This window comes from Diplotaxodon limnothrissa, linkage group LG11, assembly GCF_057381915.1.
Source record: "Diplotaxodon limnothrissa isolate DT_005_m linkage group LG11, D_limnothrissa_male_GT1.1, whole genome shotgun sequence".
In the NCBI taxonomy this organism is placed as follows: Eukaryota; Metazoa; Chordata; class Actinopteri; order Cichliformes; family Cichlidae; genus Diplotaxodon; species Diplotaxodon limnothrissa.
The window spans coordinates 1,182,864-1,204,596 of record NC_140606.1 but is presented as its reverse complement, the minus strand read 5'-3'; the positions used below and the strand labels follow the sequence as shown (position 1 = coordinate 1,204,596).

Genomic DNA, 21,733 nt, shown 5'->3' with positions numbered 1-21,733 from the left:
GAGACATCTGAGGCAAGAAGAGGCAAGAAGAGGGGTCCCTATTTGCCTCCAACTCTCTCAACAACACCAACGACCAGGACCAGGATCTTCCCCAGTCCCCCAAACCCCTGACAGGCCATCACCCCCATCACCCTCCTCCCCCTCCCTTTCTCCCTCCTCCCCACACCTGAAATTCACTGAAGAGATGATGGAGCGGGTCAATGCTGGGCTCAGATCTACCCCCCGGCCCAATCCCTCTTTGTCCCCCATAAACCCCCCACCAGAGCAGCCAAAGGTTCGCCATCGAGCCCCACCCTCAACAGAGCAATCGAAGTCACATTGCCCAGCCTCGCCCCCCTTAGTTCCTCCTTACCACCTTCATGCCCTGTCTCCACAGTCTGATGCGTGATGTGTGAAGGGTCCGGGCTGTGAGGATTATGGCAGTGGTGACTTTTCCCAGGAGAAGCTGGGACCCTGTTTACTAGAAGGTTTTAAAATTTCTGTACTTTTAGGTGACAGGAGACATGTGGCCTGGTCAAAACACAGAGAGCTGCACTCTAAAAGATCTTTAAACATAGTAAACATACCTTGTGTGCCACAGACTGCTCCCAAACACGAGGAGACAAGTAATACCTCTAAAACACTTAAGTTGGCTTTATTAAACGTTAGATCTTTAGCTGGGAAAACATTTTTAATTAATGATTTAATCACTGAGCACAGCCTTGATTTTATGTTTTTAACTGAAACTTGGTTGGACCAAAGTAACAGTGGACCCCTCCTAACTACAGTTTTATCAGTGAGGCCAGGGTGAGCAGGAGAGGAGGAGGGGTCGCTGTCTTATTTAATGAATCATTTCAATGTAAGCAGCTATCTCCTGGAAGTTTTCAGTCTTTTGAATATGTGGCTTTACAGCTGAAGGCCCCATCCAAAGTTGTGTTTCTTAATGTTTACAGGCCTCCCAAATACTGCACAGACTTTTTTAATGACCTCAGTGAACTGCTGTCTGTGATCTGTGTTGATTTCGACTGTGTAATTATTGTTGGGGATTTTAACATTCATGTGGACAACCCTCAGGACAAAGGGACTAAAGACCTGAGTAACACTCAGCATGTAACAGAGGCCACACATAATAGAGGACACACTCTTGACCTACTGATCTCCAAGGGCCTGAGCATTTCAAAGGTTACTTTGTCTGATGTGGGCGTGTCTGATCATTACTGTGTTTTCTTTGAAAGTAAAATCTCAGCCCACACAAATATATCAACAGCAGTGATCACAAAACGGTGTATAACTGAAGACAGTAGTGAGCTCTTTAACCAGGTCTTCCTATTAACACCTGACCTGTCCAAAGGTTCAGTCAATGAGCTCGTCAATAGCTTTAATGCAAAAATGTTAAATGTAATGGACACTATTGCCCCCATTAAGGTGAAGGTTATCTCTGGAAGGAAAAATTCTCCATGGAGAAACTCCACACTAGTGAAAAATGAAAAAAGAGAGTGTAGGAAAGCTGAGCGCAGATGGAGAAAAACAAACCTCCAGGTTCATTATGACATCTATAAAGAGAAACTTCACAATTATAATTTACAACTGAGGAGTGCAAGGAGGTCCTACTTCTCTGACATCATCACTAAAAACAGCCATAATGCTCGGGTCTTATTTTCTACAGTTGACAGGCTAACAAACCCTCCTGTGCCAGTGGCAGCTGAACTTCATTCAACCATGGCCTGCAATGACTTTGCCAAATTCTTCACAGAAAAAATCCAAAAAATTAGACAAGCAGTTGGTACATCAACAGCAGATCCAGGATATGTACTGTGTCCACCAAAAAACTGTTTAAACACCATCAAACAGTTTCACCCGATTAACAGCAAAGACCTGGAGGACATCTTAGGTCAACTGAACTCCTCTTCTTGCTGTTTAGATGTCCTGCCAACAAGTTTTTTCAAAAAGGTCTCAAAGACTTTGGAGTCAGACCTGTTACAGATCGTCAACTTTTCTTTATTATCAGGTGTGTTTCCAGAATCACTAAAAACTGCTGTAATCAAACCTATACTGAAAAAGGACAATCTTGACAAGACACAAATGAAAAACTACAGGCCGATCTCAAATCTCCCATTTTTAAGTAAGATCATTGAAAAAGCAGTTTCTCAACAGCTCAGTTACTTCTTAAAACAGAATAACTGCTATGATGCCTTCCAGTCAGGTTTTAGACAGAACCACAGCACTGAAACCGCTCTGACAAAAGTGTTTAATGACATATGTCTGAATACAGACAGTGGAAAAATGTCAGTCCTAGTTTTACTGGATCTCAGTGCAGCATTTGATACAGTTGACCACAACATATTACTCAAACGACTGGAGAACTGGGCAGGTCTTTCAGGAACTGTACTAAACTGGTTCAAAACATACTTAGAAAACAGGAAATACTTTGTATCAATAGGTAACTTCACATCTGAGCAGACAAGCATCACATGTGGAGTTCCCCAAGGTTCCATCTTGGGACCCCCTCTGTTTAACATTTACATGCTCCCACTGGCACAGATTATAAAGAACAACAAAATAAACTACCACAGCTATGCAGATGACACACAAATATATATCACAATGTCACCAGGAGACCGAGGCCCTGTACAGGCTCTTGGTAAATGCATTGAGGAAATTAATGACTGGTTGTGCCACAATTTTCTCCAACTAAACAAAAACAAAACTGAGGTAATAGTCTTTGGCGCCAAAGAAAAACGATTACAGGTCACCAGAGAACTTCAATCTATACACCTAAAAACCACAAACCAGGCGAGAAATTTGGGTGTAGTGATGGATGCAGACCTAAACTTAGAAAAACACATTAAGACAATAACAAAGTCAGCTTACTATCACCTCAAGAATATTTCAAGGATAAAAGATCTGATGTCTCAACAGGACCTGGAAAAACTAGTCCATGCATTCATTTTTAGTAGGCTTGATTACTGTAACAGCATCTTTACAGGTCTACCTAAAAAATCAGTCAGACAACTACAGCTCATTCAGAACTCTGCTGCTCGAGTCCTCACTAAGACCAAAAAAGTGGACCACATCAGTCCAGCTCTGAGGTCCTTACACTGGCTGCCTGTCCGTCAGAGGATAGACTTTAAAGTTCTGATGCTGGCCTATAAAGCTCTGAATGGTTTAGGACCAAAATACATCAATGACCTCCTTACCCAGTATGAACCTTCCAGATCCCTCAGGTCATCTGGATCCGGTCTTTTATCAGTTCCCAGAGTCAGAACCAGACACGGAGAAGCTGCATTCAGATTTTATGCTCCTTATATCTGGAACAAACTCCCAGAAAGCCTCAGATCAGCTGAAACACTCAGTTTATTTAAATCCAGGTTGAAGACTCACCTGTTCTCAGCTGCATTTGAATAAAGCACCAAATCCACACTTTTAAGCTTAAATTTCAAAACTTACACTAACTACTGATCTTATCTATTTCTGATTTTATCTGTTTTGATTTTATATACTGTTTTGTTTGTTTGTTAATTAATTAAGCTTAAATTTCAAAACTTACATTAACTACTGATTTTATCTACTGTTCTGATTTTATCTGTTTTGATTTTATATACTGTTTTGTTTGTTTGTTTGTTTGTTTGTTTGTTTGTTTGTTAAGTGGGTTTAGAGCTCTGGGTAGCTCCCCAACTGGGTCTAGACTGGGTCTAGAGAGTATTTTAAATTCAGGGAATTTAAAATAGAAAGTAGCTCGTCCACAGAAGGACTGGTAGCTCCCCTTACGATAAAGGTTCAGATTGTGCGAACAGGTGTGAAATGTGTGTATTTAGTTAGTTTGTTTGTTTGCTTGTTTTAATCAATTTTAAATCATGCTTTTTATTTGTTTTTGTTTCTAATGTCTCTGTAAAGCACTTTGAATCACCTTGTTTTTGAATTGTGCTATACAAATAAATTTGCCTTGCCTTGCCTTGCCTTGATGTACCTCTGTCTGACTCCGGCTGCTCCGGCCTCATTATCGAGTACATTTCGTGTCAAAGACACACTCACACTCTCTCTCGCTCACACCACAAGAAGATTGTTGATTTATGTATCTGTGCATATTTTAATGTTCCAGTTTGTTTTTTCTGGTGCAGCAGTCATTGATACATCATATATTTCTATTTGTACAATATCCTTTTATATCCTGTTTGTGTTTATATAACACAAGTAGAACAGGAGCCTTCAGAGAATTTATAGAGTTGATCTTGGAAAAGCAAAATGTGTTTGGCACAACAGTGCATTCAGGTCATAATTCTTATATATCATTAGTATATAATAATAATCTTTTTCTTGAAATGACAACATGACAGAGAAGTCACCCAAACAATACTTCAAAAACAAATAGATCAGCTGAGTGTCTCTTTAAATGCCATCTGAAACTGCAGGTGACTGCTGAAATGCTCATAATGCTGATGTAGAAACTGCACAAATGGAAGACCCGATTACATTATTTGAAATAATGTGTTTGCAGATAATTGTGTTGATAACAGACTAGTGCTATAAACATTGCAGTAAAGTTTGTAGCAGCCTGTAGCCCAAAATGATGAATGTGACAGTCTTTATAGTCCACAGTGTTATTTTCCTGTTCCACATAATAACATGTTATTACTAATTTAGTTTCCCTTATATTGGAGCTCTGAGCTCAATCACTTTGCATCACTCTGACAATGACGGTGTCTCAGGTATTCTGCAGCCCAAAAGGTTAACCATGTTGCACTTGGTAATTCTATTGTTTGAAAACTTGTTTGGTGATATATTCTGGAAACTGAAATAATAACAGTTTATTCAAAAGTTTGATATTTAAACTTGTTATTAAATGTTTTTAATAGCAAAAGAATGTTTATTTTTTTGTTACTCATTTTTTCAGCTTAATGTTAATTTCACAATGTAGTGGCTAAAGCATAACAATAAAAAGACTGCATTCATAAAGCACTCCTATACTCTTATTTACCACTTAGCACTTAATATTACACATTCACCGATTCCCACACAGCCCTGCACAAAGGGGCAGTCACTGGGTTTAACAGTATTGTGTAAGAACACACCAATGTGCAAACTGGAAGAAGACCCCGGTAACCCACCAACATCCCAACTGGTGGGTGTTGACCAGTGCTAAAGGTCTTCTTTCAGATACTTGATGAACTGACGCCCAGTACACATTAAATATTTTGAACTTTGAATCATGTAGAGCTTATCTTCTGTCCAGAGAAGAACTAAAATATGAAACTGGATTTTCTTTTCTTTGTGTCTCAAGCCAAATTAACATACTATCTCAAGAAGCAGAGATAAACTAACACTCCCAAGGGTTTATTCCCTCACTTTTTAAAAGCTTGACAGATAATTCCAAAGCCATCTCTTATTTTGAAGGGTAAAGATAATTGCTATGTTTCAACACTATTGTCACATGACATGACTGCTTCAAATGGAAGATAAACAGTAGTAAGAGTAATAAATAAACAAGAAAACGTAATGAATGAACTGCACAGACACAATTTCATGATGAATCATACTGGCAACTGGCACATTTGAGCTAAGTAGCCCATCAGAGAATTCTGACCTTAAAACCATTAAACATCATGCAAAGTTTAACAGTACATCAAATCTAGTTTGTTTGTTTTTTACTTTTCTTTTGCTCAGCTAAAGGAAGACAAACATATACTCACCCACTAAAATCTAATTCTTTATAAATAAGTACAATACAACATGACTCACTTTTTCATCAAATTGTGAAAACTGTGAAACTTCAGATACTGCTGTGGGATTAATATCCACATTTAGTAAGATCTGAGAGAAGGAAGTACACTTGATCTCAGAGTCTTTGAAAACCAAACAGCAAACTTGGTACAGGAATTAAAAAAAAAAATCTCTTACAGTCCCAGATAGGCTGGTCAGACAAAGAAAGGTCTGTGTCCATTGTTAGCCTACGTCAAAGAGCTGACCAATAAAGACAAAACATTCCATGTTTTATGCATTGTTTGCATGCGAAAAGACAAGTCTCATACTAGGCTCATTCAAAGGATGAAATCCAACATTTCTCTTAACAGGGTAGCTGTGGTTCAGGAGGTAGAGACTGAAGAAGAAGAACGCTTCTCCCACTGAAAACGCTACGACCAGATGATCAGAATCAACCTTTTGGGACTCAGGAGGTAGAGTTTGGTTTGTGTTACATGGACTGTTATCTCGCGGGTGGGGAAGGAGCCAGAGCTGGTGTGTGAGATTGGGAAATGCCAACTACATATAGTCAGCCTTCGAGCTCGGGCTCTGGAACCAGTTTTCTGGAGATGGGTTGGAACCCGTTCCACCGTAAGCCTGGAGAATGCTCCACCCAGGGACTTTATTGTTCTGCTGGGGGACTTCAACGCTCACGTGGGCAATGACAGTGTCACCTGGAGGGGTGTGAATCTGAGCCCCATCTGAAACCAAGTAGTTTTTTGTTGTTGGACTTCTTTGCTAACCACAGTTTGTCCATTACAAAGGTTTCATAAGTGCACATGGTGCCAGGACAACTTAGGTCCAGGTCCAGTTTTGTTATTGTATCATCAGACTACGCTCGGGTAAACACAGTTACTAAGCTGTCATCTTATCATCACCTGAGGGTGAGTTGGATCAAGAGACAGGAGAAGATGCTGAACAGACTGGCAGACCCAATCTTACAGAGAGGGTGAACTGGGAATGTCTGGCCAAAATTCCCCCATAGCTCTGTAAAAAACTTACTGGCTCTGGCTTGATTGCAGTTGTTGCTGCTAAGGGTGGCCCAACCAGCTATTAGGTTTAGAGGACAGTCACTTTTTCCCTGTTTGGATTTTTACCCATTAATCATAAACACCCATTAATCATTCATTTAAAAACTACATTTTCTTTTCACTTGCTTTAGCTTTGTCTCATATTTAATTTGTTTAATAACCTGAAACATTTATGTGTAAAAACCATAAAAAATAGGAAATCATGTTGAACATTCACACAGATTTGTGCCGTCAAAATGTTACATGTTGGCTGCTTCTTAGTGGGTTTCCTGGGTTTCTTTTCTCTGTGTGTGTGTGTGTGTGTGTGTGTGTGTGTGTGTGTGTGTGTGTGTGTGTGTGTTTAAATAAAATACATTCTGTACAGTAAATGTAAGGAGGTTCACTGCCACACTGTCCTGGAGTTCATCACGCATGTTCGAGTGGAGCTCAGATTATATGAACATGTCTGATGTCTGGATCTTACTTTAAATAATATCTGTCAAAAAGAAAACGGCTTTCCATCACAGCCTCATTTAAATGTGCCCATATCTGTAGCATATTTATGGTAATATGACAATAAAAGAGATTCAGCAGCACTGATGTGACTCTGAATACAAAGCAGCAGCAACAAACAAACAGATGACCTTGATGGCTCAAAGGTCATCCTGTTTGCACAGATGACAAGCCTAACTTCTGATAAAGAAATAAATGCAGTAATTACAGACATGCCCAAGTATTTTTTGAACCACTTTGAAAATTGCAGGCCACACAGTGAATCAGACAGCAGCTAAGGCAATTAACACGGAGAGATACTATGGTAATGAGGCGATGGTGCTTGTAAGGTCACTCACGTTGTGCATGTTAAGCCACAACTCAGGGCAGCGTTTCTTTGCCACTTGATTAATTGAAGGTGACATAAAGGTAAGAGGTGCAGAGTTAATTTATCTGATTTGTCCTACACTGACAGTTGCTAAATAATACAATCTTTATGAGTTTATTTAATCATCTTCCTGATCTGAGGCATTGTGTCGATCTTTTCAAGAAAATGCCACAAACCTTGTTCTTGTTTGATGGACTGAAAACATTCATGGTCTGGAGGGAATTATCAGTCTTGGTAGAGTTATGCAGTCTTGGACTGTACTTGTCAGCTATGTCTTCGTCCTGTAAATGCATCTTCCATGGATGCAAGAATGTTCAGCTTGAGCTTCTCATTTAAATGTCCTGAGAATTATGAAAGAACTAATAGTCTTAATGACTCAGTCAATGCTCAGCTGTGCACAGAGGTGAAACTCATCACAATGAAATGGAATCAGGCCTCATTTTACAGCTATAAATAAAATTAGACATTCATTTGCATGTTATTGAGTGAATAAGCGTTTGGTCTCCTCTGACCCAACCAGAATTCTGGCTCCCACAGATTGGCTGTGTGCCCATGTGGCACACAGATTACAGTCAATCAATCAATTACAGATATTCCTGATCTCACTTCATTAAGTGTATAAACCACACCTGTCCACATAATCATCACGGGCAAGACGACAGAGCTGTTAAGAGATGTCAGGGACAAGACTGTAGACCTGCAGAATACTAGAATAGCTAACAAGACCGATACCAAGAACGTTGGTGAGAAGCTGACGTAGCTGACGTGATTATTTGGAAATGGGAGAAACATAAAATGACCATCGATTGCTCTGGTCTGAACCAACGTGTTAAACAAAAACTTTGCATTAAGTATTTAGGGATTATTGGCACTTTTATAAAAATATATTACACATATACATGGTAGAAAATGAAAGTGCTGTTTTTATTAACTGAATGAATGAGTCTAGAACTCGTGGGAATTTCCTGTATTTCCTTCCTGATGCGCTGTCACTGCCTGAATCTTTTTTTTGTTTGCTAGTTTTAGGGGTATCTCTCTGCTAAACTCTGTTAATCTTATAAGAGTCAAATTAGGGAGTCAAATGGTAATATATAATACAATTTGATTTATATAGCACGTTTAAAACTGAGGGTACACCAAAGTGCTTCGCAGTAAGGAATAAACAGGAAATGATTACACTGAACAGTAAGTCATTAAAACAAGGTAAACAAAGGCATTAATAAGTAGAGATAGGGAGAACTGAGAAATGAGTAGCGATACAGCAGTTAGTGAGCGCTGAAAATTCACAAGTAGGAAAAGCCGGGTTAAATAGGTAAGTTTTCAAGCGTGCTTTAACCCTTCTCAAGGCAGGCGCTGCCGATTTGCAACAGTTAAAAACTAACAACCTGATTACCCCCCATACTTATTTAGGTTTTTTTACTCAGAAGTACCACTGCAGGACTTGGTTGTGCATTAGCAACAAAAAGTTTAATTTGAGCCTGAGAGGGTTAAAGGATTGAATGGAGTCAGAGGCACGAATGGTAGCAGGAAGGTTTGATGCTACAGAGGCAAAGGCACGACCACCGCCAGTCTTCAGACGGTGCCTGGGCTGGGCCAGAAGAAACTGACCAAATGATCGTAAAGAACAGCTGGGAGTATAGAGACTGAGGAGGTCGGCGAGATAGTCAGGCACAAGGTTGTTTAGGCATTTGAACATAAGCAGCAGAACTTCAATACGAAGTTTAGAAGTCAGCCGATGTAAATCAGGGAGCACTGCAGTAATAGAGCCAAACTTTCTAGTTCCGGTTAGGAGACGAGCCGCAGCATTCTGAACGAGCTGTAATCGTTGGAGGTGAGCGAGGTGGAGTCCAGAGTAGAGTGAGTTACAATAATCTAATCTGGAGGTCACAAAGGCATGGATATGTTTATGGATAAGTTTATAGTAACATGTAGTGCTTTTACTCTTAAATAAGGTTCATGTAACATTAGGCTGATGTGTCCCTCACAAAATAGTGGAAATGCTTCTTTTTTCTAGGTACTTGTGTGGTGATATACATGTAAGTAGTACATTAATACTGTGGAGTGGAAGAGGAGGTCTGTGGATCACACAGTTTTTGATCGGTGCTAAATTGAGTGGAATAAAGTGGATAAATGAGAGCAATTTATTTGATCTGTAACATTCTCTTTTTTGCTTAAGTAAACATCCTAAACCAATGCAGGAGACTCAGATTTGGTCCTCTGCATCATTCTGAAAGCGGAACACAATCCTGTTAGTAGCAGCAGCAACAACACCACCAAAACCTTCTGCTTTTCCTTCAAATCTTGATTGTGTAATTAAAAATCCACTCTGGTGTTGTACAGATGCAAAGTTGAAAACATTTATGATCTTAACTGTTGATGTCGTAATGCCATGAGTTCCTTTTGATAAAATATTCTGAGCTGTCAGTAAAGATCCAAACAGAAAACTGTACACAGCGACATCAGAGTTTTCTCTACCACTCCATACTGCAGAGCATGAACTGTGTCCAGAACTCCATATGAACATCTGGATTTAATTGTAATGCTTTGTTTAGAACATCAAGAAAACGTGTTACAGTATTTTGTTTCAAGTTGTCATTTTGATATGCAACATGGAACCTTAAACACGACACACAGATGAAGCTGTGGAACCTCCCGTCATGTCGATATGCTTTAGCTGCTAACTGATTGCCATTTGTCTAATTAATCAATCCCCAGCTAACACCAGCTATTAATTCACTGATGAGCAGGGTCACAGCACACTCCTCACACACATAAATCTTTGCCTGTTACTGATCCAAAAATAACTGCACAGCTTGATTTGTCTGATTAATCTCTGTGGTGCACTACAAAGTGAAAAGACCTTATTATTTAGCTTGTTTTTTTTTATCCATGGATTCGAGATATCAGCACGACTGTAGGACTTGCTGCTTCTGCTGGAAGCTAGTAGCAATAAAAACACCCTAAGCTTTAAGTGTTCAGTGAAAATGTCCAGTTATTACACACACAGTCCATTTTAGGTCTCAAGTGGGAAACTATTGATTGAACCACAAATCTAACAAAACAGCTTAAACTGAGTAACACCCACTTTCCAATATCAATCCAGAAACATGACTCAGCAAGTTGTTGCTCTTAGAAAAAAAAACAATCTGCTATTCTCCTGAGGCAATCTAATGTTTTCAATCAGCAGCCAACATCAGCTGCTGCTGGTGCGGCTGCCAGTGCTGCCAATGCGTTCCAACTGGCATCAGACCAAATGGCTACATTTGGCCTAACATATAACACCTCAACAGTCATTGTGGAAATATAACACAAGGACTTTCACTCCTAACTTCCCTTCACCCACTTTCTATCTTTATTTTTCTTTTTTCATTCCTCCCACCATCTCATTTCTCTGTCCTGCTCCATTACTTTATTTCCCTTCCCATTCCTTGTCTCTGCTGGTTTGACACTTTTTGGCCGAGTTCCCAGTAAACAGTATGGAGGAACAGCTATTACACACAGTGTGCTCTGATCAGAGACGTTTCAGATCACAGCGACAGAGATGCTTCTCATCACACCTGGAACTCGTTTGGAACTCGGGTCACAAAGGTAGTCCGCCTGACTCCAGCAAGCTGCCTCGGACGTTATGGTAAGAGAAACCAGCGAATATACATCCTAAGAAGTCTGCCTCTCCGTGAATCGCTACCTTATCGTGGTGGAGGGGTTTGTGTGTCCTAGGGATCCCAGGGGCTATGTTGTCTGGGGGCAAATTGGTCCTGGGTGAGCGACCAGACAAAGAGCGATTCAGAAGACCCTTAGACCCTCGAGGGAACAGTTTACCCTGCCCTAGAGCCAGGACCGGTGAGGGTGCCCGAGGGCGAGCATCCGGTGGCCGGGCCTTAGTCCATGGGGCAGCCCGAAAAGGGGACATGGGCCCATCCTCCCGCAGGCCCACCACCGGCAGGAGGCGCCATAGGGGTCGGGTGCATTGTGTGCCGGGCGGCGCCCAGGAGCAGAGGCCCTGGAGGACTGATCCTCGGCTACCAAGACTGGCAATTGGGACATGGAATGTCACCTCTCTGGTGGGGAAGGAGCCTGAGTGCATGAAGTTGGAAGGTACCGGCTAGATATAGCCGGGCTCACCTCTATGCATGGCTTGGGCTCTGGAACGAGCCTCCTGGAGAGGGGCTGGACTCTGTCTCAGTCTGGAGTTGCCCCTGGTGAGAGGCGACGGGCGGGGTGGGTATTCTAATATCCCCTCGGCTTGCTGCCGGTATGTTGGGGTTCTTCCCGGTGGATGAGAGGGTTTGTTCCCTGCACCTTAGGGTCGGGGAATGGGTCCTGACTGTCATCTGCGCTTATGCGCCGAGTGGCAGTTCAGAGTACCCAGCCTTCTTTGAGTGCTGGAAGGTGCTCCATCTGGAGACTCTGTTGTCCTACTGGGAGACTTCAATGCTCATGTAGGTAACAACAGCGAGACCTGGGGGGGGCGTGATTGGAAGGAACGGCCTCCCTGATCTGAACCCGAGCGGTGTTTTGTTATTGGATTTCTGTGCAAATCATAGTTTGGCCATAACGAACACCTTGTTCGAACATAAGAGTGTCCATAAGTGCACATGGCACCAGGAAGCAAAAACTCGGGTGTGGGAGGAGTTCGGAGAGGCCATGGAAAAAGACTTTCGGACTGCCTCGAAGAGATTCTGGCAAACCATCAGGCGCCTCAGGAGGGGAAAGCAATGCTCTACCTGCACTGTGTATAGTGCTGGTGGAGCGCTGCTGACTTTGACTGAGAAAATTCTCGGGTGGTGGAAGGAATACTTCGAGGACCTCCTTAATCCCACTGACACGTCTTCCGAGGAGGAAGCAGAGTCTGGGGATGAGGGGAATGACCCGCCAATTTCCGGGGGCGAGGTCACTGAGGCAGTTAAACAACTCTTTGGTGGCAGAGCCCCTGGTGTGGATGAGGTCCGCCCCGAGTTCCTGAAGGCTCTGGACATTGTAGGGCTGTCCTGGTTAACACGCCTCTACATTGTTGCGTGGAGATCAGGGGCAGTACCCTTTGACTGGCAGACCGGGGTGGTGGTCCCCATCTTTAAGAAGTGGGACCGGAGGGTGTGTTCCAACTACAGGGGGATCACACTCCTCAGCCTCCCTGGGAAAGTCTATGTCAGTTTGCTGGAAAGGAGAGTTCGTCCGCTAGTCGAATCTCATACAGGAGGAACAATGCGGTTTTTGTCCTGGTCGCGGAACACTGGACCAGCTCTTTATCCTCTCCAGGATACTTGAGGGTGCATGGGAGTTTGCCCAACCAGTCTACATGTGTTTTGTGGACTTGGAGAGGGCATTCGACCGTGTCCCTCGGGGGGTCCTGTGGGAGGTGCTGCAGGAGTATGGGGTGTCTGGCCCATTGCTACGGGCCATTCGATCCCTATACAACCGTTGCAAGAGCTTGGTTCGCATTGCCGGCAATAAGTCGGACTCGTTCCCGGTGGGTGATGGGCTCCACCAGGGCTGCCCTTTGCGGATGCTGCACCGGTCCGTCGTGGTGAAGAGAGAGCTGAGTGTAAAAGCGAAGCTCTCAATTTACCGGTCGATCTACGTCCCTACCCTCACCTATGGTCACGAGCTGTGGGTAGTGACTGAAAGAACGAGATTGTGAATACAAGTGGCGGAAATGAGCTTCCTCTGAAGGGTGGCTGGCCTCTCCCTTAGAGATAGGGTGAGAAGTTCAGCCATCCAGGAGGGGCTCAGAGTAGAGCAGCTGCTCCTCCACATCGAATGGAGCCAGCTGAGGTGGTTCAGGCATCTGACAAGGATGCCACCTGGGTGAGATGTTCCGGGCATGTCCCACCAGGAGGAGGCACCGGGGCAGACCCAGGACACACTGGAGCGATTATATCTCTCGGCTGGCCTGGGAATGCCTGGGTGTTCCCCCAGATAAGCTGGAGGAGGTGGCTGGGGAGAGGGAGGTCTGGGCTTCTCTGCTTAGGCTGCTGCCCACGCGACCCGGCTTCGGATAAAGCGGAAGAAGATGGATGGAGAAGACTATCATTTCTAGAACACTGTTTTATGCCATTAGTGACTTGATGCCTGAAAACCACTGGGAAAATCACAAGGTTATTTCCACTGTCCAATTCGTCAACCACAGTAAGAAATACGTGCATGAGATGCAGTATAATATGTAATAAATGTAATAAATGTTCAAATTTCATGACTCTCAACTGAAGTATTTCTCCTACTTAAATGGATATACAACCAGGAGAATTGGGAGATATTATACAGAGTTTTTAATCATGGGAATCGTGAGTAAAACTTCAAGCTTGCATAGAAGGAAGCATCATATCATCACACTGAAGGTTAGAGCACTGACAAAACTGAAGAAGCAATCAACAGCAAAAATTAATGTACCTCTGTCTCAGTCTGATAGAAGTCTACAGCTGTGGCAACACATTTAATTACAAATTGTATTAACAAAGAAATCCCCTACTTTCATCATTCATTTCCTTCCTCACCATGACAACAGTTTCTGAGAAAGATCAATAAGTAACTGACCATGGGTCCACATCTGCATGTCAGTGAACAAAACTCTGGCAAAGTGCTTCATTATACATTCATGAACTTTGTCCAAACTCACAGTCATGAAGCCGTCCAGTAATCCGGAGTCAGGTTTCGGTGGAGCCTGCAGTCGCTCCATGGACCACTTCTCGATGATAGAAGCCACCTGGCTGTTCTCAGTGTTGAGTATCCTGAAACCCGTCATGTTTACACCACTGTACCGGTAAGGTTCCACGTCCAGTGCAAACAGATCCTGGAAAGAATAGATACAATGTTAACCTCTATGTATCATTTTATCCCCACTCATCCCTGCTATAAGCTGAAAGGCAAGGTGTACCCTGGACAGGTTCGTCAGTCTATTATAGGTTTAATTCAACAAACCCAACTCACCTGTCAACTTGTCCATCACTACTGCAAACAAGGAAGGGGTCAGAGGTGATCCTCACTGTAATCCCACCTCAACTTTGAACCCATATGCCACTCCTACCCCACACTCCACCTCAATACTGCTGTCCTTATACATGTCCTGCACCACCTAACAGACTTTTATGCTACGCCTGACTTCCACACAGAAAAATTTTAGAATACCATAGTTCCTCTCTTAGTACTATATACAAAGGCACTGATAATTTAGAATAAACACCCTTAAAGCAAATATTGCATTTGCAGTACGTTTTCTTTGCAGGGAATTCACAAAAAAAAAAAGTAAAGTAGAGAAAAAGAATAAGAGTGACAGCGTTTTGATCCCTGACAGCACTAACAGCCTTTCCAGGATGAGAGTGAGATGGAGCATTTACACTTTGATCTGAGTCAAATCTTTGACCTTGACTTGTACACACAGGCATTTGTGGATCTTGCATTTTGTTATGTAGATACTGAGAGGAAGTTTATTCTGAAATAACCAAAGGCAAGGTTAGGACACATATGATCTCTAATGTGACAGATTTTAACGAGCTGTCAAGAAGGACTGCTATTGTGAAGACAACAACAATTTAATTTCAGTTCAATTCAGTTTTATTTATACAGCGCCAACTCATAACAACAGTTGCCTCAAGGCGCTTTATATTGTAAGGCAGACCCTACAATAATACATACAGAGAAAAACCCAACAATCATATGACCCCCTATGAGCAGCACTTTGGCAACAGTGGGAAGGAAAAACTCTCTTTTAACAGGAAGAAACCTCTGGCAGAACCAGGCTCAGGGAGGGGCGGAGCCATCTGCTGTGATTGGTTGGGGCGAGAGCAATGGGTCATTTGAACTAATTCTGAAATTATTTCACCAGTTGGCAGCAGAAACAGAGTAATTATTGTGAAAGTTACGATGAAAAGAATATAATGATAAATTTAAAAATTACATTAACAAAATGTCATCTGTTGTTGTTATTTGTCATTTGTCAGCACTGCATGTTCACTAGCAGTTTGCCAAATACTAGTGTCATTGTGTACATGGCAAAAACTGTTTTATAGTATATTTACTTTGAATGAAAGCCATTTTATTTTTGAAAGTTAGCTTTTTCCCTATGTGTACCAAAAGCAGCGATATTGTTCCAAATGTCTGAAATGATTGAACTGAAGGTTTGAAATGCTTTGTATGTATTATTGTAGGGTCTACTTTACAATATAAAGTGCCTTGAGGGGACTGTCGTTGTGATCTGGCGCTGTATAAATAAAATTAAAATTAAAAAATTAAAGTTGTTTGGCTCAAAGTATGTGAGCACATAGTTAAAGAAAAGCACCTGCCTCTTTCCTGATGCATGCCCAAATGAAGTTTGGATGCCTTGGATCACCAGATGAGAAATCATGTCATCATCTCAGTCTCATCTTTTATTAATCTGCCACATCATTTAATTAAATATCCGGACTGTGAAAGAAAATCATCGAATAAAGCACAGATGAATAGAATTACAACAGTGCATTTTATTTAATAATTTCTTCAGTTTTGATATCTCCAAACAAATGTGTCTGTGTAGGTTCTCCATCATCCAGCTCATGGTAATCTAAGGAGCTTGAAAAGAAAAGCGACTGGACTTCTTCAAGTTTCTTGAAGATGATTCATCTCTTATCTAAGAAGCTTCTTCAGTTCTAAAACCAAACGGTGGAGAGTCTCAGATAATTAAACCCTAGTGGGCGTTGTTCCTTAAGAGGCTTGTTGACGCACTACTGATCCTGTGACTCATCACATGAGGCAAGGTGTGAGAAAGGGTGTGGGTCATTATAAGCAGAGGTTTCAACTGAAACCATTGTGAGACAATGCTTCACCCTAACACGTGACCTATGGAGATGACCTGACCCAAGATGTGAGTGGGCGTTAAGGCGTCTGGGAAGGATCTCAAAACTGGATTATAGATGGCAGACAGTTGGTGTCGTAAGCCACGCCCTCTGTTCAAAGATGGTCGCTCACAGTGGACACAGATGCTTCTTTCACTCCTCTTCAAACCATCTGTGTCATGGTCCTGGGTCATGTGACCCAGTGTGTTATGCTTAGCCTATTTTGATGTTTATTATTTGTTTAGGTTCTCTAAGGTAGTCCAGCCATTTGTATATATCACCCCTGCATTACATCTCCCTTGCCCTTCGTGTGTTTATGTCTGTGTGTCTTGTACTGTCAAGTTCATGCTGTCAGTTATGTCACCTCCCCCTGTACTATGTCTCCCCGGTTCATGTCTCATGTTTCCTGTTTTACTTTGAAGGCCTGCATTCACTGTCAGTGTATTCAGTTTTACTCCTCCTGTCCTGTTGTTAAGTTCATGTGTGTCAGCTGCGTTCCCATGTGTGGTCACTTCCCCTGATCATCCCTCATGTGTATTTAGTCTCTGTGTTTCATACAGTCTGCGTCGCGTCGTCTGTGTTACCACCCCCTGTGTTCCGTATCTCCAGCCATAGCTTTGCCTTAGTTTATGTCCAGTTTAGGTTTCTGTTTAACTATTACTCTTATGCTGCCCTCACTCTGTTTTGTTCCTTTCATCAGCCAGAATAAAAGGCTCGCTTTTGTTTAACTCCACTCCTGCATCCTCGCTTGTGTTCGCTCCTGGGTCCACCACACACATTTCCGCACGGTCTGCCTCCGCAGACCGTGACAGTACGACGCGACCATGCCGGACCCAGCGACGCATGAGAGGGAGATCGTCCAGACGGTGGAGTCGCTCTGTGGTAAATGGCTGCAGTGCTCCGAAGAGGAGGAACGGGAGGAGTTAGCCCGCCAAGTGGGAGTATGCATGTCTGTGTTTCCCTGGCTATGGAAGGCACTACACCCGCTGATCACTGACCTTCTCGTCACCGCTCTCCAACTCCGTCCGCAGCCACGGCTGCCCAGTGTGCGGGCTGTGCCGCCAGAGCCCTGCTGTTGTCCCGTTTCCCCGCTGCTTCGCGAGCCGGAAACAGTTGCGGTTGGAACGGTGAGGCTCGCCACCGTCACACCTTCCGCTCGCGCCCCGTTGGCGTCCGCGTCTTCACCGCGGTCTGGCCGCACGGCGTGGCGCACGGAGACGACGGAGGCCATAGACTTTGGCGAGGAAGAGCGGCAGCAGGTGTTACGGGCTTATCGGGAGGATGAGCTCCGGTGGAAGCCCTGGCTCATCCCGGAGGAGGACCTCTCACCTGCTGCACAGCCTACCAGCCGCTCGCCGTCTCCAATCCGCTTAGACTTCACTTCGCCTGCCTCATTTCTGGCAAGGATGTGGGCGGAAGACGGGGAGACCGCCGCTACGCCACCCTCTGCATTGGTGCCATCAGCGCCCATCGTGCCAGCTACCAGAAGGGGGCGGCGCCGGCGCCGCCATTGCACCGCATTAACTCCGGTGAGTGACTGCGTTTTCATGCCTCAAGTCCCTTCTATGAAGCAGAGTGAGACAAGCATTGATTTGCCGAGGCCGGAGACTATAACGGAATTGGGCTCCAGAGCTGAAAGACCTGTGTGTGACTGCTTTGAAGGAGCACACAACGAAACCATAGACCATATTCCTGACTCTGTAGGATCCAGGATTTTTTCTAGCGTTGCTCTCACAGTCGTGCCACACGAAGCCCAGGTTCACGAGACAGCGAAAGGGGACCACAAGTCTGCCGTACAGGCTGCTTCTCAGCCTGCTAGGAATGGCGTGAGCTTTCTCTCCGCCTCAGACTGCCTTCTGCTTCAGCCGTCTCTTCCAGCTGGAGGGCCCGAGGAGCCCGTTCAGCCTCATGCCTCGTCAGCTGGAGGGCCCGAGGAGCCCGTTCAGCTTCCTTCCACGTCAGCTGTACAGGCTGCTTCTCAGCCTGCTAGGAATGGCGTGAGCTTTCTCTCCGCCTCAGACTGCCTTCTGCTTCAGCCGTCTCTTCCAGCCGGAGGGCCCGAGGAGCCTGTACAGCCTCAAGCCATGTCAGCCGGAGGGCCCGAGGAGCCCGCCCGGCCTCACGCCACGTCGGCTGGAGGGCCCGAGGAGCCCGCCCGGCCTCACGCCACGTCGGCTGGAGGGCCCGAGGAGCCCGCCCGGCCTCACGCCACGTCAGCTGGAGGGCCCGAGGAGCCCGTCCAGCAACCTTCCTTGTCAGCTGGGGGTTCAGGAGAACCGCACCAGCCTCATGCCTCGTCAGCTGGAGGGCCCGAGGAGCCCGTCCAGCAACCTTCCTTGTCAGCTGGGGGTTCAGGAGAACCGCACCAGCCTCATGCCTCGTCAGCTGGAGGGCCCGAGGAGCCCGTCCAGCAACCTTCCTTGTCAGGTGGGGGTTCAGGAGAACCGCACCAGCCTCATGCCTCGTCAGCCGGAGGGCCCGAGGAGCCCGTCCAGCCTCATGCCACGTCAGCTGGAGGGCCCGAGGAGCCCGTCCAGCACCATGCCACGTCTGCTGGGGGGCCCGAACCGCCCGTCCAGCACTATGCCACGTCTGCTGGGGGGCCCGAGCCGCCCATCCAGCCATCTTCTGCTTCTGCTACGCCTGGTCCGGCCTCTGCTTCTGCCTGTGCTTCACCTGGTCCAGCTTCATCAGAGTCTTCATCCTCGCCTAGTCCAGCTTCTGCCTGTGCTTCGCCTGGTCCTGCCTCGCCTGCTCCGGCCCCGCCATCGCCTGGTCCGGCTTCTGCTTCGCCTGGTCCGGCTTCTGCTTCGCCTGGTCCAGCTTCGGCTTCTGCTCCTGCTTCGCCGTCGCCTGGTCCAACCTCTGCGTCAGCGCCTGCTTCGCCGTCGCCTGGTCCAACCTCTGCGTCAGCGCCTGCTTCGCCGTCGCCTGGTCCAGCCTCTGCGTCAGCGCCTGCTTCGCCGTCGCCTGGTCCAACCTCTGCGTCAGCGCCTGCTTCGCCGTCGCCTGGTCCGGCTCCGTCGCCTGTGGCTGGCACGCCACCGCCTGGTCCGGCTCCGTCGCCTGTGGCTGGCACGCCACCGCCTGGTCCTGCCTCGTCTGGTCCTGTGCCCACCGGGCCTCGGCCAGTGCGCCTGACACTGGAGAGCCACCGCTGCCTTCCGCGCAGTCGGCCCCCTGAGCTGCTTCGCCGTCCCCTTCGCCGCCGCCGTTGCCTTCCGCACGGCTGGCCTCCTGACCGGCTCTGTCACCTGTGGCGCCCGCCTGGTCGGCCCCCCGACCGTGTGACCCTTGAATTCTTGTGCCCGTGGGCTCCGGGTCGGCCTCCTGAACTGCACCGCCACTGCCTCCCGCATGGACAGCCTCCTGATGGGAGATGGCGTGGCCTGTTGGGTTGCCGCCCTCCGGGCCGACCCCCTGAGCTATGTTTGGACTGTTGTCACGTGCTCCAGTGTTTTTTGTTGGCTGTTTTTTCTTTCTTGTTCTGGTCCCTCCGTCCTGGTCCCCTGCCGCCCGCCCGGGCTCGGTGGTCTGTTTCTTTTGGTTTAGGGCTGTCTGGAGCCAGCCCTTGGTGGGGGGGTGGTGTCATGGTCCTGGGTCATGTGACCCAGTGTGTTATGCTTAGCCTATTTTGATGTTTATTATTTGTTTAGGTTCTCTAAGGTAGTCCAGCCATTTGTATATATCACCCCTGCATTACATCTCCCTTGCCCTTCGTGTGTTTATGTCTGTGTGTCTTGTACTGTCAAGTTCATGCTGTCAGTTATGTCACCTCCCCCTGTACTATGTCTCCCCGGTTCATGTCTCATGTTTCCTGTTTTACTTTGAAGGCCTGCATTCACTGTCAGTGTATTCAGTTTTACTCCTCCTGTCCTGTTGTTAAGTTCATGTGTGTCAGCTGCGTTCCCATGTGTGGTCACTTCCCCTGATCATCCCTCATGTGTATTTAGTCTCTGTGTTTCATACAGTCTGCGTCGCGTCGTCTGTGTTACCACCCCCTGTGTTCCGTATCTCCAGCCATAGCTTTGCCTTAGTTTATGTCCAGTTTAGGTTTCTGTTTAACTATTACTCTTATGCTGCCCTCACTCTGTTTTGTTCCTTTCATCAGCCAGAATAAAAGGCTCGCTTTTGTTTAACTCCACTCCTGCATCCTCCTGGGTCCACCACACACATTTCCGCACGGTCTGCCTCCGCAGACCGTGACAATCTGTCCTCTCTGTCCAAAATGTGAACACTGACATCCTCAAAGAGTGACCTTTGACCTTTAGGTGCAGATGGACTGCTGAGTCTTGTAGTCACAAGACTACACAAGACTGGAAGACTCAGTCAGAAGGCGACATACTTTGTATGTTACATACATACCATAGCTCAGGGTGGAATTAGTAGCACTTTTTACACAGTAAGACTAAACTATTAATCAAGAAAAAGATGAAAAAGAAGAACAATGAACAAACAATAACAAAAAGAGGAAGCAGAAAAAAGGAGGAAAAATATGATGGAATGAAGAAACATTTGGAAGATGATTCATATTAAAAGATATCATCAGCTGATAAAGGAAGGATAAACCAAGAGAAAATAAGATGTTACAAAGTAGTGTGATATTATTTTCTTTGGCTCTGGAAAATGAATCACCCACTGAAAGAAAAATAAATGAAATGAAGATTGAGAAGCTGCACCATCTAATGTTTTGACCATGCAACAAATCTTTATGGCGATATGGAACTGTGAGTTCGATCTGATGAAGAAATGACTGTGCAGGACAGTCTCTGACTCTACTTACCAGTGTGGTAAATATATAGTGATAGTACTCTGTCATCATCCCCATGGCAAGAGCCTAAGAAAGACAGTGACAGAAGGGGGCACATTGGGAGAGATTTATAAATAAATCAGGAAGCAGATAAAATGTTTTGTCATATTCTGCACACACACACACACACACACACACACACACACACACACACACACACACACACACACTGTTTTGTAAGGCTACATCGCTGTGTTACCATGTAATGTGAGAAGGAATATATTGTGCTACACTGCTTTAGCCCAGCAAAAACACAACCATGCGAGGCAGGACACAGCGCCCAGGGTGATCATACATTTAGAATACTGCTAAAGTACAATATGCATAATTCTGTGGAACATCTGGAACATTAGCATCACCAAACTAACATTCACAAGTAGTATTAAGCACTGCAGAGTGGAGCTATTGTAAAAGAGCTGCTTTTGTTTATTTTTATTTCAAAAAATCAAAAACATATTTTTCCAGTGTTAAACTGTTTTCAGTGCGTGAAAGTGTAAACATGGTATGTAAAACG

The 21,733-nt window shown here is 45.1% G+C and overlaps 1 protein-coding gene across 2 annotated transcripts in view; it reads right to left on the bottom strand.

Annotated features, from left to right (window-relative positions):
* The window catches only part of grik2 (glutamate receptor, ionotropic, kainate 2), a 326,927-nt gene that overhangs the window by 192,018 nt on the left and 113,176 nt on the right, over positions 1-21,733 (bottom strand). For both annotated transcript variants that reach the window (XM_085366080.1, XM_085366081.1), the window contains exons 5-6: positions 21,193-21,246; positions 14,219-14,392 (exon numbers count right to left, since the gene is read on the bottom strand). In XM_085366080.1, coding sequence (XP_085222206.1) covers positions 14,219-14,392; positions 21,193-21,246 — 228 coding nt within the window. The remainder of the gene's footprint in view (positions 1-14,218; positions 14,393-21,192; positions 21,247-21,733) is intronic.